Source organism: Mastigoproctus giganteus, chromosome 12, assembly GCF_048544385.1.
Source record: "Mastigoproctus giganteus isolate SK-2022 chromosome 12, ASM4854438v1, whole genome shotgun sequence".
Taxonomy (NCBI): Eukaryota; Metazoa; Arthropoda; class Arachnida; order Uropygi; family Thelyphonidae; genus Mastigoproctus; species Mastigoproctus giganteus.
This window is the reverse complement of record NC_143586.1, coordinates 47,298,121-47,316,967: the sequence shown is the minus strand read 5'-3', so window position 1 is coordinate 47,316,967 and position 18,847 is coordinate 47,298,121. Positions and strand designations below refer to the sequence as shown.

Sequence of the window (18,847 nt, the reverse complement as noted above, 5' to 3'; positions counted from 1 at the left end):
AAGGTAAAGAGAAGGGTCTTTTCTTTCATAAAGGTGACTACAATGGTGTCAGACAGTTTTTACATTCTATACAGTGGACTAACTAATGATGTTACCATCAACCAATTCTAAATGGCAAGCATTTAGAATTGGTGAAAGAATTAATCATGGAAGCTACTAGGCTTTTGATAAAAACAAAGAAATACTATTAAAGGTTGTGGCCTAAATCTACCATACGCTTCTGTGTCTCCTGATATTTTGTATGCATCCCATGTAATTTTCTTCTCTGCCATGGGTCTGTTCATCTGATTTCATTTAGGCCAAAACTTTGAATAGTATTTCTCAGTTGGTATGAAAAGTCTAGTAGCTTCCATGTTTAATTCCTTGAATTTATCAGATGAACTAGACTCGTGGCAGAGAAAAAAATGCATGGGATATATAAATTATCGGATGACATAGAAGCCAATGGTAGATATAAACTAGTCTGTAACCAAGTCATAAAGGAGGTTAGGAAAGCAAAGGCAGATTACGAGAAATCTTTGGGATGGGATGCAAATAAAAACAGCAAGGATTTCTTTACTTGTGTAAACACTAGAAGGGTGTTGTTATTTGGTTTTTAGGAGCATTAGCAACTAAGGCCATATTGCTACGGGAATATGCGGTGGTCATTCCCTAACTTTCTGCATCCTCCATATTTGGCAGTGACAGGCTTGAACCCCGGTCTAATCAAGAAGCGTGTGCTACGCACTGCTACTCCTTCCCACCTGGCTACGGAGGCGCCCACACTAGAAGGAATGGGATGAATCACACTGGTCCACTTGATATTGATTGTTTGGCTGTTGATGATCCTGCTCAGGTTGCTTACAAGACGAATGAGTATTTTGCATCAACATTCACACAAGGAATTCTTTAGGGAAGTGGAGGCCAGAAGTGTATCAAACTCTAACAGGGAGCTAAATGATTTTGTAATAACTAAGAGTAAAGTAGAACAGAAATTGTTGAAGTTAAACATAAAGGCATCTGGGGTGGGTGAAATCTATCTAATTATATTAAGGGAGGCAGCAAAGGAGGTAAACAAACCCTTGAGCATAATTATGAGAGCTTACTTGGATTCAGGGGAGGTCCCCATGGACTGGAGATGTGTGAACGTATCCCCAGTTCACAAAGGGTGGCACGAGTAATTAGACCTGTTAGTTTAACTTCTGTTCCAGGGAAAATAATGGAGTCACTGGTAAAAGAATTAATGCAGGATCATCTAGACAAAACTGCAGTTATACTTCAGACACAGCATAGGATTGTTAAGCGAAAATCTTCTCTGACCAATTTTATTGGATACTGTGAGATGGTCACAAAGGAACTGGATGCAAAAGATAATTTTATTATCATATACTTAGATTTCAGGAAAGCTTTTGATACTGTTGCACATAAAAAATTGCTGTACAAATTGGAGCAGTGTGGCATTAAGGGCAAGTTGCTGTTATGAATAAAGAGAATGTTGAGTGGGAGAAGACAGAGAGTGGTAATCAATGCTCTCCATGGACTGATGTTATTAATGGAGTCCCCCAGGGTTCGGTGTTAGGCCCATTGTTGTTTTCTATATTTATCAATGATATACCGCCGTAGCCTAGTGGTCAGGCGTGCGGGTGCATAAGTACACGTGCTTTGAGTGACTGGGGTTCAAGCCCGTGACTGCTGAATACGGTGCTGTTTCTTGTATTCTGTGTATCTTGTAAACTCCTGTGACCGTTTGGTCGTCCCAGAGTATAAACAGAAAATTTATTTTATATTGATGAAGGCAGAATATCCAAGTTTGCAGATGATACAAAAGTTGGCAGGGTGGTTAATGACAGTAATAACAGTATTCTACAGCAACATGATCTGGAAAAATTAGGCAGATAGGTTGAGAAATTACAGCTGAAGTTTAACATTGACAAATACTGTACACAGAATTTAGAAATGGATATTTCTAAATTCTGTGTATTTAGAATTTAGAAATCAGGAAAAAATGACACGGAGTACTATTTCATTGCATGTCATTGCAAAAATTGAAACAACATCTTAAAACATTTCTCTGTTTTGTTTTTTAGTCAATCATTTGGAGACATGGTCCTTCAGAGCTCAGGCATAATCTTTTTAGAAATGACTGCATTTGACTGCATAATCAAGCTAAAATGGTTAATATCATTTTTATTCAGATAACATCATCCATTAGGCAAATTTGTCATCCAGTAAAAATTTAAAGCACTACTGTGACTGTTTTCAGAAATATTTGGTTCCAACATGAGACAGCAGGTGTGTACTCAAATATATTGAATCTAAACAAGCACAATAAGTGATTTCTGGATCAGCTTAATAACAAGCCAAGAGCTTTGAAGTTTTCAATTGTAGACGTTTCTGATCAAGCGTTAAAAGGCAGAGTAAGTTATGTTTCCACCCTTTTCCAGGTGGAAACATAACTTACACAGCATGTACATTAAATCACTATTATATAAGCTGCATAAGCTTGAGATTGTCACAGTCATTCTCTCAGATATGCCAGACAAGCTTTACTTGCTATCTGGGAGTCTAAAACACTGATGGAACAGATATTCGGGTGACACTCAAGTCAAGTGAACCCAATTTTGGCAAAGTCCGGATGGTCTGTGACAGCCAAATCCTCTGCTTGCACCTTCACGACGGTGGGACTGTTAGTAATCCTGGGTATAACCTCCATGCACAAGTACATGGTGGGTGACCACTGGTGTGAACCAACGTAAGCAGAGATCGAGGTGTGGAGCCCACACCACATGGAGGAACGCCACCCTTCTATGTTACCAGGCAGTACTAGGTGGTAGATGACTCTCATCAACAGGTGCAATACCACCACTTTGCTTATTGGAGGCTTGAAGTGATGGAAGCCATGTTTAGTCCCTAGAGCTAAGCTCCGGTCAACCCTTCCCCATCTCTTCCATCACGCAGTATGATTGATGACTTTTGAGGTTATGATGAACATCGTGGCGAAATCCAATATTCCTTACATTTCAAGGGTACAGCTCTAAAATGGTGTTTGCAGGCTGGCTGCTAGTTAGTACACCGGACCGAACCTATAGGTAACTCTCTAGGAAGCTTCCGGATCAGCTAGTGTATAATCTTGCTACCTCTACTCTGCCAGATAGTGACTGGAGGGAGTCCGAGCAGTGTGTATGGGGGGGGACATTGTCGAGGGCACGTTATGCCAAGGATCTGGGTATATTCTTACCATGTGTACGCCATATCCAAAAATTTCATTACTTCATACAGCATGTCCCACCCACTTTTTCTTACCATTGAATACACCATGAATTGTCAAACTAATAGAGCAAGCTTATCTGCAAAAAGATCTAAACCTCCCAAACACTTCCTAATTCATTTCACAAATATACGTAGTCTCAATTCTAATCTCAACGATGTCCATTTCCACTTGCAGTTTGCCAAACCCCATGTACTTTTTCTGACAGAATCTCAGTTATCGGTTGATTCAACTACTGCTCATCTCAGATACCCAAATTATTTTCTGTATGATTCCTTTCACCACAAAGGTGGTACTTGTGCATGTGTCCGTTCAGATATTCCTTGTCAGATACTTGGCAATTTGGTATCTCCTCTCTTTGATCTTCTCTGGCTTAAAATCTCTCTACCTCATTGTGTCAAATTCATCTGTTGTCTCTACTGTTCTCCCAACTCCACTAATCACTTGGAGCTCTTTGACTTCCTCTCTTTGCAACTTGACTTTCTCCAGTCCAACTTTCCTAACAGTGAGGTAATTTTCCTTGGTGATTTTAAGGTTCACAACTCCATCTGGTTTCCATTTTCTAGTCACACCGACCCAGCTTGTCGAGATGCTGAGGGTTTGGCAATTACTAATGACCTTGCACAGATTGTTCATTTACCTACAAGAACACCCAACAATCCTAATCATACAGCCAACACGCTTGACCTTTTTTCTCACAAACAACCCTTCTCTAAGTTTTTTTTTTTTTTTTGATTTGGTAGTTGTTGGCGCATCGGCTTCTGTGACCATACTGCACCTCCCAAGGTTTTTTTGCAGTACCTGATCCAAGCCCGAGGCGGGAATCGAACCCGCGACCTTTGGGTTGCCGGGCAGGTACTCCCTTCTAAGTACACGGTCAAAGTGAGAGGTCCTTTTGGCATTTCAGATCACAACTTGGTGATTGTCTCTTCTCCAATGGAGCCTTTATCTCATGGCTATTCCCAACCTCGTGTTGTTTGGCATTACAAGAATACAAAATGAGATGACGTGCAAGATTTCTTTTCTTCTTTTCCTTGGTTGGATTACTGTTTCAAAACTTCTGATGTCAACGTTTGCTCAGATCGTGTCAGTGAAATTATTCTTGCAGGAATGGAATTCTTTATCCCACACTCCACTTTAAAATCTCGTCCTTTATCTAAACCTTGGTTTTCCAATAAATGTTCTAAGCCTGTTCAAGAGAAGAATGTTGCATATCGTAATTGGCTTGTTTCTAATTCTTCAGTTTCATTTTCTGCCTACACCAAACTCGCAACTATTGTAAAGCAGTTATTAATCAGTCCAAACTAGATTTTGAACAGGCTAAGAGTAGAAAACTTGCTTCTTGTCCTAATGGTAGCCGAGCATTCTGGTCTCTTGCCAAAACTATTGGCCGCAACTTTTGCCCATCTCTGCTCCCACCTCTGTCCAAACCAGATGGTTCTGTTGTCACTTCAGCCAAGGATAAAGCTGACCTGCTAGCATCCCATTTTTCTTACAAATCATGTATTAATGATCTTGGTAAAACACCTCCCACCATTCCCAACACGCTCCATTCAATGCCTCCTGTGGTCTTCCATCAAAACGATGTCAGAAGGATTTTGACGAATCTTGATGCAAAGGAAGCTCCACATCCCGATAGTATTTCTCCACTTGTTCTCAAAACCTGTGCTCCTGCACTTACTCCTATTGTTTGCCGCCTTTTTTCACTTTCTTATTCCAAAGGTGTTTTTCCTTCTGCTTGGAAATTTGCTCATATCCAGCCAGTTCCTAAAAAAGAAGACAAATCCCTCCCATCCAATTATCGTTCCATTGTAATTACTTCTACTCTTTCTAAATTAATGGAAAAATCAATTAACCGCCAACTCTTAAACTACCTAGAAACCTTCTACCTGATCAACGATCGCCAGTGTCGATCCACTGGTGATATTTTGGCTCATGTTACCCATTTATGGACTAATTCAATGGAAAGGTTCAGTGAAACACAAGTAGTTGCTCTTGACATCTCAAAGGCTTTCGATCGTGTTTGGCATAAAGGTCTTCTAAACAAGCTCCCATCTTATGGTTTGCCAATCATTTTTAGTAATTGGTTATCCAGTTTTCTCTCTGAACGCTCACTGATGGTGATGGTAGATGGCTCTTTGTCTTCTAACTTCTCCACTAATGCTGGTGTCCCCCACGGTTCAGTTCTTTCCCTCACTCTTTTCCTCTAGTATATTAATAACCTTCTTCCACTGACTGTACCTATCCATATTTTTGCCGATGATAGCACACTGCATTCCACTTTCCATTTTGAGAAACCTTGTCCTGCACAATCAGCTTCAACTTCTCGAAAATCTGCTACCAATTCCTTAAATGCCAATCTTCAGGTAATTCTCCAGTGGGGCAAAGACAACTTAGTTGATTTCAACCCTTCTAAAACTCAGTCTTGTCTTATATCTCGCAAAAAAGGATTCTTCTGCTCCTATGCTTATCTTTAGTGACACTCCGATTTCTAAGCAAAATGATATATCTCTTTTGGGGATTACCGTGACTTCTAATCTCTCTTGGCACAAGCACATTACAAATATTGCTTCCTCTGCATCTAAAAAAACTTGGTTTTCTCTTTCCCTCTCGGCGTTACTTTTCTTCCAAACAGCTGCTCACTCTGTATAAATCGCAAATCTGCCCTGCCATGGAATATTGTTCCCACATCTGGGGTGGTGCCCCCAAAACCTCTCTCAGGCTTCTTGATTCCATTCAGAAGAGGGCTTTTTGTTTGTTGTTGTTCGGTTTTTAGGAGCATTAGCAACTAAGGCCATATTGCTCCGGGATATGCGGTGGTCATTCCCTGACCTTTCCGCATCCTCCGTATTTGGTGGTGACGGGCTCGAACCCCGGTCTAATCAAGAAGCGTATGCTACATACTGCTGCTCCTTCCCACCTGGCTACGGAGGCACCTCAGAAGAAGGCAGTTAGGTTAATTAATGATTCATCTCTAACAGAGTCTCTCCACTTGCTTTCTCATAGACGTGCTGTTTCTGCTGCATGCCTCTTCTACAGATACTTCCATGGGCACTGTTCTGAAATGGCTTCTATAATTCCCACTCTCTCTTTCAAAACAGTCCGAACACGTGCTGCCACCAGCCAACATCCATTTACTGTCCAACTTCAAACCAACAGAACCAACTTTTCATCTTCCTCATTTATTCATTCTACTGCCGTTTTCTGGAACAACCTTCCTTCATATGTATTTCCTGAAAATTACAATCTACAGAAGTTCAAATCCAATGTCAACAAATATCTTTTTTCGTCTTCTCAAACTCCAACCCAAGCACGGTACTAAGTACTATAGGTTCTAATACCTCTCGTGTTTGGGGTTCACACAAAAAAAAAAACTATTAGAGAAATAGTAGAGACTATATTGCATCTCGGTTGAATGGTGCAAAACATTCTGCCAAATGAATTAGGTATGACAAAGCTTTTTGCACAATGAATCCCCTGCTTTTTGACACCTGATTAGAAACATCTAGTAGTAGTTGTGGTAATGGAGGCATGTGATGCAATAAAGCAAGCATATGAACTTATGCAGCATTAACCAAAAAAAAAAAAACAAATTTCACACACATAACTGGATTATGTATAACTAGTTATATGTGTATAACTAGTTATATGTAATATAACTGGATAGATCCAGTTATATTAAAGGAGGTGGTAAAGGAAGTAAGCAAACTCTTAAGCATAATTATGAGAGCATCCTTGGACTCAGGGGAGGTCCCCACGGACTGGAGATGTGTAAATGTATCCCCAATTCACAAAGGGGATCAAAGGGTGACACGAATAATTACAGACCAGTTAGTTTAACTTTTGTTCCGAGTAAAATAATGGAGTCACTGGTTAAAGATGCATTGCAGGATCATCTAGACAAGACTGAAGCAATAATTCAGACACAGCATGTGTTTGTTAAGGGAAAGTCTTGTCTGACAAATTTGATGGGATATTATGATGTGGTTACAAAGGAACTGAATCCAAGTATGTGATATCAAAAAATTTTGATATCTCATACTTGGATTTCAGGTTAGCTTTTGACACTGTTGTGCACGGAAGACTACTGTACAAATTGGAGCAGAATGGTATTAAGGGTAAGTTGCTACAATGGATAAAAGGATGGTTGAGTGGGAGAAGACAGAGGGTGGTAATCAATGGGTACTGCTCTTCGTGGACTAATGTTATTAGTGGAGTCCCACAGGGTTCGGTGTTGGGTCCACTGCTGTTTTGTATATTTATCAATGATATTGATGAAGGTATATCAGGCTTAGTATCGAAGTTTGCAGATGATGCAAAGGTTGGCAGGGTTATTAATGACAGTGTGCTATTGCAACAGGATCTGAAAAATTTGGGACTTAACATTGACAAATGCAAAGTACTGCATATGGGTAGAAGTAACCCCAGAGGAACGTACCAACTGTGTGGTACTACACTTAAGGTTGTTGTTGTTATTTGGTTTTTAGGAGCATTAGCAACAAAGACCATATTGCTCTGGAGATATGCGGTGGTCATTTCCTGACCTTTCTGCATCCTTTGTATTTGGTGGTCACAGGCTCGAACCTCGGTCTAATCAAGAAGCGTGTGCTACGCACCGCTGCTCCTGCCCACCTGGATACGGAGGTGCCGCACATAAGGTGGTAGAAAATGAAAAAGACCTGGGAGTAATTGTGCAGTCAGATATGAAGTTCCACCACACCATGGTATCCAATCAAATTTATAAGAGATGAGACTTTCCCTTAACAAACCCCTTCAACTCAAAACTTCAAAAAAAAGACTTTACTTGTTATTAAGCTGATCCAGAAAACTATGGATGAAACAAGGCTTCATCACTACCAACCTGATTTGAAACCGAAATAAAAATAGTGAAATCATGTATTCATCGCCTGCAAAGAAGGCCAAGCCAGTCCTATTAGCAGACAAGGTCATGGCATATGTCTTTTGGGATTCAAAAGGGATAATGGTAAATTATCTTCCAAAGGGTCAAACAATAAATAGACAATAATACTATGATAACTTCATAATTAAATTATGAGATGCAATCAAGTCAAAGAGGCCAGAAAAACCGACTAAAGATAGTTTGTTTCAACAGGACAATGCACCTGTTCAAGAATTAGCTGTTCCCATGGCTGCGATTCATCACGCTGGCTTTAAATTGTTGTCCCACCCACTATATTTGCCAGATCTAGCTTCATCTGAGTTTCACCTATTCTCAAAACTAAAAACGAACTTGTCTGGAAGAAAATCACACTCCTCTTTTCAGGACCTTCAAGAAAGGGACTACAAAACTGGGATCATGAATCTGAAGTACTGCTGTTAAAGGTGTATTGAGTTACAAGGAGACTACATCAAAAACCCACACATTGCATTACAAATGCAGATAGCAAACTGGCATTCAGTGTACTCTAGACAATTCTGAGTCCTTATTAAAAAAGACTCATCACCTATGATAATTTTCTTCATAGTCTGCACCACTGCTCAATAAAATCAGAATACAATGCGTCATCCTACATATGAACTGCAAACTAAATTTAGCCTTGTTTGCAATTTAGAACATTTTAGAACTACAACACATTTAAATAAAGAGTGATACATGACTAAAATCAATCATCTGTCAATCTTTAAATGTGTCAGAACTAGTATACTGGTTCCAGATAGGTGTACAAAAGATGATATCAAATATTTCATGCATTACCACCTCTGTAAGATTTATTATATGTTTAAAGAAACTTTCTGAATATACTTTGGATGTGTGTATATACACAGATCAGTCCATAAATAATGCCTCTTTGGTCATAAGACTATAAAGAAAACAGTTACAAAGTTGAAATTTATATCTTTCTATACATTAAAATAATTTTCCTCCTAGTGATATTTATTCAGAAAAATCTGAGAAGAGGGATGCAGGTTACATGGAAATATGTAACAAATACTAAAATACATAACAGAAGCTTGTTTTACTGTGGTAAAACAAGCTTCTGTTTAAGCGTGGTCATGCTAGATAAATCTTGTGCACATGCTTATCTAGCATGACCAAGCACTTGTTTATCTAGCATGACCAAGCAGTAGCATTCTTAATTTCCATAAGTAACGTATTTATGTATTCGTAGCTGAGGAAGAGAGAGAAAGAGAGAGAGAGAGAGAGAGAGACAGTGTCGAAAGCGTCTGTATTTTATTTTATTTAATCAAAAGAAGCAAGTGCAGCAAGCAGGGGGCAAAGCCCCCTAGTCATTTATTAAACAAACACTGGTGTAATTTATTCTATATATTCATCTTGTTTATCAATACATTTTTGCCATCATTCTTTCCAACTCACATACACCTGTGGTAAAAGGATGGACCCTGATGTTGAAGCCAGCCTGTCACTGTTTTTTCTGTTTCTCGTCACTCGAAATGAAGATATCTCTTCATGTGCCCAAAGAGACAAAAAATACAGTGATAAGTCTGGGCTATATGCAGGATGAGGCAAAACTCATTACCCTAGGTCTGAAATTTTCATCTGAGTCATATGTCCAGTATGTGGCCTGGCATTATCTTGGTGTAATGTGATTTGGTGTCCCGTTAAAGCCTTGCATTTTTGTTTTATAGCACTATTAAGCTTATCAAGTGTTTAACAATATCTTTTCTTATTCACAGTCTGACTTTTCTATAAGAAATCCACATAAATTAGGCATTTTCTATTCATAAACATTGTGGCTACAATTTTTTTTTTTTTTTTTTCAAATGATTGAATAGTTTGAGTTTTTTTCCTTCACTAGTTTGACAGATATGTCCATTCCACAGACTAGCATTTAGAATAAAGATTATAATGGAGGATTTAGGTCTCAACACCTGCTATCAAGCCTTTAAAAAAAATCTTTAAAGCTATTGCACTCCTGCAACAGGTCTTGGCAGATCACCTGCCTAAAGAATTTAATTTCTCCTGCTAACAGCTTGTCATACCCATTTGCAAAATATTCTATAATCTAATGTGTTTAAAATGGTTAATACACTTCTCTTTGAACACCCTAGTGTTTGTATCCTTGCATGCAATGTAGTTGTCTTCCCTTTTTGAATCAATTCATCCAAAATTTTGATGATGTCTTAAATGCTGTCTTGCCTTCTGCTCCTTTGCTGGTCACAAATATCAGTCCTCTTTTAAAATTGCAAGCTATCTACAAATATTGCTTATATCAATATGGCTTATTGGCATATATTTTTTTCTCAAGTTTTCTTTAATCTGGAAAGTTGAGTTTTCTCCTGACTTAAAAGGAACTTGACCACCCACTACTGGCAGAAATGGGCATCTGTTTGACTGCTCATAACTTCAGATCTGTGATATAAACTTTTATTTTAGCAGGTTTATATCTTAATATCTATTCTAGTAATCAGTATAAAAGAGAGTTATGATGTTAAAACAAAGCTATATTACTAGATTCTAGTAATATATAAAGTCATAGTTAGAACTTCATAATATTAACTCAATTACAAAAAATTCTGTCACTCAAGAAGCATTATTTATGGACTGACCCTTGTATACACACAGAGAAGTGTGCTGGAGGGGGCTCGGAGCCTTGCATGAACCTCTTGTTAAATTTTTGTGAATTATCCAAGCTCCTTTTAAAAAATTAGTTTGATAAAATTTAATAGGCTATTTCAACTGGGGTTCATCCTTAGCCCAAATTCTTTTGGTGCAGTCTCTACTTGTTAACAAATTGACAGCATATCCCTGTATGGTGAGTATGGGCTTGGCACACCCAGGGTCCTGAGCTGGATATCATCATTCTTCTCTTTCTTAGTGATTCCTTTCTATACTCTCACTCTCTCTCAGGGTAACTCGGGAATTTTTTTTTTAGGTTGGTGCAGCATAAGCCTCAGGCTTCCTTGCACCATATGGCTAATAATAATAATAAGGGGAGGCCCTACAATTAAAAATGTATTTATAATTTTTTCAGACATTAAGTTCTCATGCTTTTTTTTTTTTATTTTAAAACAAATCGATAACTATGCCTAAAAAAATCTCAATGTTTTACTTGTCTTTAGGAATAGTGGCCACTTCTTCAACCAAAGGTGTATCCAGACTACGTGGTAAATCTTCCTCTTCGTCATTAAAAGTTGCATAATTATCACTAAAAGTTACTGGAAAATCCGACCCAAATTCACTATATGTAACTGATGTTGACAGAGTGGAATAGTCAGCCTGCACGTGAGCCATAACCTTAACACTGATACACAATTAAATCAGACTTTTTTTTATTACATATTCGTATGACAGTAAACTCCAGAAACTAAGAAACAAAATATTTTTACTACAGCAAACTTGCCGTCTCAAATTGGGAACATCATACTAAACTGAGTTTCTATTATCTGGATGATGCTCAATTCTGGCCACTTGTATAAACTTAAGGTACTAATTTTTTTTTTTTTTTTTTTAAACTTTGCACCAACTTCAGTAAAATGTGTAATAAACTTTGCACCAACTCCTGTTAAAATGTGTGATATTGAACAAATGTAATTTTAGTTCAGATACTGCTCTTGTTCTATTCGAAATATTTTATTGAATCGGAAAATTTATGACAATTCAGGCAGTGTGTCTTTTGCAAACTAATTTCATGTTTTTGCAAACTACATCTTCCCTTCTCGTTGAATTAATGCAGGTCGTGCACACACACACACTACGGAATCAAAAATTTACATCACCATAAAACGTATCATATTGAATAAACATCAAAAGCACTACTTGCAAAACCTTATGTTTTCATGAACATAATTAAAGACGCAACTTAAATCATCGGTCATATCACAGAGAATCTACTATTCTGTGGGTCATATATACTTCTACTATGACACGCACATATAATTAAATAATAATTATAATAAAAAAATAAAGAAAAAAAAACATGAATTTTGTGAGCTGATAAATCGTTGAGAAATATTGATCATGATCGTGGCTCAAACTGACATTTAAGATTAAAAGTATTATTATTATTATTATTATTATTATTGCTACTCTTATATTAGTTCTCCCTGATTGGGGGATTCCACTCCGTGACGATATGCTGCCAAGTACACAAAGTGGTTGTAACATCTGGTGTTACTGTTGGTCGAGGAACTCTCTCACTATCCTAGATGTTTTCAGGATTGAGACTTTCTAGAGTTCCTTGTAGGTGTTATCTGGGAGACCTACTGATGCTAGACTGCTATGTAGGGTCTTTGGCACCATACCGGTGGTTGACACGATGATCGGATTGGTCGTTTCTCGCATATGCCCGGGGCCAAATCCTCAGGCTTCTTTTCACCATATGGCTAATAATAATAATAATAATTTCCTTCGCCTCATATCTCACGTTCGTGTAATCCCTAATTTTTCCTCGTGGCTTTTCTATACTTTGCTAGTGTTGGACACCGCTTTGTCAATCAGGTAGGTAGACTTTTCCATCTTGTCCACAAGGGTTATGTCAGCTCTGTTTGGCGGGATGGTCTTATCCGTTATCGTGGCGCGGTTCCAGTACAGTTTGGGTGTTCGGGTCTCTAGTACTATCTGGAGTTCGTACTTGTAGTATGGTACATTTTCTTTGGTCAACTGGTATATTATTATTATTATTATTATTTTAGGGTTGCCCTTAATTAAATACATTAACCCGTATTTGTGTCTGTAAATTGCGTATGTTCTATGGTCGATTTGCCTGTTTTGCTGGACGAAAAAAACCCAGTTACTGGGAAGAAAAACCTTGCTATCTACGCCTGAGACCGACTAACTCAGCCACTGAGTGAAAAAAGCCCATTAAAGTTCCTCGCGTCATCGACGGGAGTTGGTCAACTGGTATTTCCTCGCTACCTCCTGATGTATTATCCAGGCTATCTGGTCGTGTCTATGAGCGTACTCAGTCTGGGTCTTCACCTTGCACACCGCGGTGATGTGTTGGATCGTTTCTGAGGCCAGGTGGCATCATCGACATGTGTAATCTGACATTCCGGGTTCCTTTCCGATGTATTTTCTATACTTTCTGGTGTTGATTACCTGGTCTTGGATGGCAAGCATGAATCCTTCACTCTTGAGGAAGATCGTCCCTCATGTGAGTCATGCATTGGAAACAATGTTATCGATGTGATCTTCATGGAGGTCATTGTAGTGTCTACCATGGAGTGCCACCTTTGCCCATTTTTCTAGCTTCTTTGATTGTGCGGTCTGGGCGGGAGGGGGATTCTTGCTTGGGTTGAGGGAGTGTACCACTTATCTATCTTCCTTATGGCCTGGTGCAGTGGTGCTGTGTTGTTCTCAAAGTAATCTCTTAGGATAACAATCGCTGTTTTCTGTTGCTCCTATCTAGTCTATCAGGCCCTTTCCTCCTATTTCCGAGCTATTGTTAGTTTGTCCACTGCTGTCTTCGTTGGTGTTGGTTGGTGGCACTTGGTCATCATTGTCTTTGTCGTTCGCATTATATACTCTAGCTCGGTGTTAATTCAATCTATGACCTAAAAGGAGAATGTTAGTACTAGAGATGCATAGGTGTTTATGGCTTTAACTGTGTCCCCTCCGTTCAATTTTGCTTTCAGCAGGCTTTTAAGTCTCTGATGATATTTTTCGGTCAGGCACTTCTTGATTTCCCTGGGCTCTAACTGCTGAGCCTGCATCATTCCTAGGTATTTGTAGTTGTCTCCTTCTGTCAGAGCTTCGACCTCTTTACCAGTCAGCAGCAGTTAGTTTCTGCTGACTAAGTTTTCCTGGTGTAGTGTGTGGGTCTTGCATTTGGCTAGACCAAATTCCATCCGAATATCACTGTGGAATTCTTCGGTGATCTGGAGTAGTTGCTGGAAGTGCTTCTCGGTTGCCAGGTAGAGCTTGATGTCATCCATGTACATCAGGTGGGTGGGTGAGGGTGTATAGATTCTTTCTTCTTTCTTTGAGATTATATCACTATTGACTTACGTTAAGCAGGGTGGATAGCGGGTTGAGCGATAAAGAGAACCGCAGTGGGCTCAGAGCATCACCCTGAAAGATTCCTTTTCTGATAGGGATTGGTCAGGTTGTGATGTTCTCGACCTTAATGGTGGTACTCCATTTCCCCATTGTTGCTACTAGGAAGTTTGTCACTGTCGAATTGACCGTGTAGATCTTCAGGGTCCCTGTTAGCTCAGGGCATCACCCTGAAAGATTCCTCTTCTGATGAGGATTGGTCTGGTTGTGATGTTCTCGACCTTAATGGTGGTACTCCATTTCCCCATTGTTGCTCCTAGGAAGTTTGTCACTATCGAATTGACCGTGTAGATCTTCAGGGTCTCTGTTAGCCGGCTATGAGTCGAAGGCTTTGCGGTAATCGATAGGTTGTAATACTTCTTGTAGGTTGGGGTGCTTCTTCTTCTTCTTCTTTTTATTATTATTATTATTTTTAATTATTATTTATTTTTTATTATTTTATATTATTATTATTATTATTATTATTATTATTATTATTATTATTATTATTATTATTATGATAAATGAAATTGTATTATGTTGTATTGTATTGTATTATTATTATTATTATTATGATAAATAAATAAAATTGTATTATGTTGTATTGTATTGGATTATTATTATTATTATTATTATTTTAATTTATTGTAAACGAATTCTCTTGATAAATAAAATTGTATTGTATTGTATTGTGTTGTATTATTATTATTATTATTATTATTATTATTATTATTGTTCATTTATTGTAAATGAATTCTCTTGATAAATAAAATTGTATTGTATTATTATTATTATTATTATTGTTGCTCTTATATTATTTCTCCCTGATTGGAGGTTCCACCTCGTGAAGGGTATTGCTACCAAGTACACAGGGTGATTGTTGTCATGTCTGGTGTTACTGTTTGTCGAGAAACTCTCTGACTATCCCAGAGGTGTTCAGGATAGCTACTTTCTGGAGTTCCTTGTAGGTGTTCGCTGGGGGACCTATTGCTGTTAGGCTGTTATGTAGTGTCTTTGGCACCATACCTGTGGTTGACACGACGATCGGGATGATCGTTACTTGTTGCATATGCCACATCTCTTTGATCTCCTGTCTTAGGTTCGTGTATTTCCTGATTTTTTCCCCATCGATTTTCTGCAGGGTGCAGGTATTCGATACCGCTATGTCAATCAGATAGGTAGCCTTTTCGTTCTTGTCCACAAGAGTTATGTTCGGTCTGTTGTGCGGGATGGTCTTATCCGTTATCATGGCGCGGTCCCAGTACAGCTTGAGGGTTGAGGTCTCTAGTACTACCTAGGGTTTGTACTTGTAGTACGGTACACTTTCTTTGATCAACTAGTATTTCCTCGCTAGCTTCTGAGGTATTATCCTGGCTACCTGGTCGTGTCTATGAGTGTACTCAGTCTGAGTGATCATCTTGCATCCCGCAGTGATGTGTTAGATCGTTTCTGAGACTAGCTGACATCGTCGACATGTGTTATCGGACACTCCGGGCTCCTTGGCGATGTATTTTCTATAGTTCTTGGTGTTGATTAACTGGTCTTGGATGGCGAACATATATTCTTCAGCCTCGGGGAAGAGCGTCCCTCTGGTGAGCCATGCATTGGAAGCAATTTTATCTATGTGATCTTGATGGAAATCATTGTAGTTTCTGCCAAGTAGTGTCTTCTCTGCCCATCTTTCTAGCTTCGTTTGTACTTCCTGGTTCGGGGGGGGCTCCTCGATTAGGTTGAGTGGGTATACCGCTTCTCTGTCTTCCTTATGGCCTGGTGGAGTGCTGCTGTGTCGTTCTGGAAGTAATCCTTCAGGTTAATTATCGCTGTCTTCTGTGGCTCAATGTTACCCCTTCCTCCTTCTTCCTGGACAATTATCAATCTATCCACGGCAGATTTCGGGTGGTGTAGGCGGCTCTTAGTCATCATTGTCCTTGTTATCCTCCAGCTCGGTGTTAGTCCAATCTATGACCCTGAAGGAGCATGTTAGCACTGGGACTGCACAGGTGTTTATGATTTAACTGTGTTCCCTCCGTTCAGCTTAGCTTTCAGCAGGCTTCTGACTCTCTGATGGTATTTTTCTGTCAGACAGGCTTTAATTTCCTTGGGCTGTATCTACAGAGTCGGCATCATCCGCAAGTATTTCTAGGCCTCTCCCTCTGCCATGGCTTCGATCCCTTTAACAATTTGCAGCTGGTAGTTTCAATTGACTAATTTTCCCTGGCTCAATCCTTGGGTCTTGCATTTGTCTCGACAAAATTCCATCCTAATATCATTGCTGAATTTTTTCGGTGATCTGGAGTAGTTGCTGAAGGTGCTTCTCGGTTCCCGCGTAAAGCTTGGTGTCATCCCTGTACATCAGGTGGGTGAGGGTGTACAGGTTTTTCCTTCCTTCTTTGAGGTTATTTCCGTACTTTCTACTGTTTAGTAGATAGCGGGTTAAGTGCTAGACAGAACCACAATGGGCTCAGGGCATCTTCCTGAAAGATTCCTCTCTTGATGGGGATTGGCATGGCTTTGTGATGTTTTCGACCTTAATGATGGTACTCCGGTTCACCATCGTTTCTGCACGGAAGTTTGTCACTATCGGATTGACTTTGTAGATGTATAGCGCCTCTATTAGCCAGCTAGGAGGCACGGATTTGAAGGCCTTGGGGTAATCGATGCAGGCTGTGTACATGTTCGGCGCTTCTTATAGGATTGCTCCATAATCGCGGCATCTATAGATAATTGCTCCTTGCATCCTTTGCTCAGGCACTTTCATCCTGCCTGCTGTTCGGCCATTGTGTTCTCGCTATGCAAGTGGTCTGATATCTTCCTGCTTGTGCAGCTGGTCTTGTACATTGTTGGGAGGCAGACGATTGGCCTATATTTCGCCGGATTTCTTGTATCTTCGTCTTTAGGCTTCGGATATGTGATTCCTTGAGTGAGAAATTTCGGGATTGTCTCTGGGTGCCTTATCATATGAGTGAACTGCTCTGCCAGGTGCTCTTGTGTGCAAGTGAGTTTCTTGTACCAGTAGTTGTGAATATTATCTATTCCTGGAGTTCGTTACTTCTGAGAGTTCTTGATCGTCTGTTTTACTTCTTACCGAATCCCCCACCCTCTCATTTCTTGTACGTCCTTGGTTTTCCTGCTTTCTAGTTCTACCCAGGTAGCTCGGCTGTCAGGTCTTACTTCCCTGCTCCATATGTTTCTCCAGACCTCTTCAATCGCCTTCTTCTCGCGTGGTCCGTTCCCTTTTTTCCCGTCGCCTCCGAGATTCCTGTAGAAGCCTGTTTGGTCCTGATCGAAGATTCGGTTGTTTATTTTCCTCTAGGAGCTCTCATTGAATCGGCGTAGTCTCTTGCTGATTGCAAGGAGGTTCTGCTTCAATGTGTCCAAGTGCTCTCCTATTCTGTGATATTTTGTCTTATATTTGCTGTGGAAACCTTCGTAGTTGTCCTTTTGCGCCCTTCATGCAGAGATCGGCACACCTCGAGCAACGAGGAATTACTTGTAAACACCTGCCCAAACTCAGCTCTGATTAGACGGCACAATAACAAACCAGCTAAGTTAGGCACTGATGTTTCCTCTCAGCGGGATCCAAATAATAGTAATATTATTGTTGATGAGGAGGTCGCGAATGTGGACACCAAGATGAACAAATCCACCCCTCCAGCTGAGCGAAAACGGCTAAAACCCAAAAAAAAGTCAAGAAATCCACTAAAACCTGTTCTCCTTCAGCTACTCACTAGGAGAACCTAGAAGAAGACCTGAACTCCATGCAGTCTTCACTAGATAAGGATTGCTCTCACTTGGAGAAAATTATGATCCTCAGGTCCATTATGGAATGCTGCCTTCGCTTTGAAGGAAGTAGAGTAACCAAGCCAGCTGCCCAGAAAGTTACAGGTTGCTGGGGTACCCTCGAAAAAATGTTACATGACTTAATACTACAGAATGAACAACTAAGAGCAATCAGTGAACAACTGAGGGAAACAAATTATACTCTGACAAAGGTCTTCAGCAGTCCAGCTCGGACCAGCCATAGCACTCAGAACTCTTTCCTCCCAGATCGGACAGCACATCAAACCGCCAGACTTGGCCAGCACTTCTCCCTACACCTATCTCAGAATCAACTTAGGCTGCTATGGTACAGCGGCCAAAAATTAATGCCCATCCTCCCAATCACACTGCCTTACCACTAGCCAGTATTGGCTGCCACCTTATGGACAGTGCACCGAATATCACGGTTAATGATTATCACCAGACCAAGAACCGGAAACCAAGTGAAAAGGCACAGCACCCCCGGTCCTATTCAGATGTGCTGAGGATCCAACCAATGGCAGATAAGCTATTTGCCCCTCCCAATACCAGACAGAATAGAGAAAAAAACCTAGTCACCCTTTGCGCGACCCAGGAAGGTTGCTTCACTTCAAGCGAGGTTGTCAAGGAGGTTGTTACTACCAATTTGAAACCTCAAATGAAAACCATAAAAATTAAAAGCCTCAGAAAAATCCGTAATTCTGGTATCATCATTGAGACTGCTTCCAAAAAAGATGCAGAAAACATTATCCAAATCCCACAGATAAATGAACTTGCTCTTAGCGCTGAGATACCCAAACCAAAAGGCCCATCTATTGTAATCTTCGATGTCGAAAAAGGAATTT

The 18,847-nt window shown here is 39.8% G+C and overlaps 1 protein-coding gene across 1 annotated transcript in view; it reads right to left on the bottom strand.

Moving 5' to 3' along the window:
• The window catches only part of LOC150077017 (equilibrative nucleoside transporter 1-like), a 157,806-nt gene extending 146,264 nt beyond the window's left edge, over positions 1 to 11,542 (bottom strand). The window contains exon 1 of the mRNA XM_090385620.1: positions 11,281 to 11,542. Coding sequence (XP_090241746.1) covers positions 11,281 to 11,462 — 182 coding nt within the window. The 5' untranslated portion in view covers positions 11,463 to 11,542. The remainder of the gene's footprint in view (positions 1 to 11,280) is intronic.
• Positions 11,543 to 18,847: the final 7,305 nt, after the last annotated feature.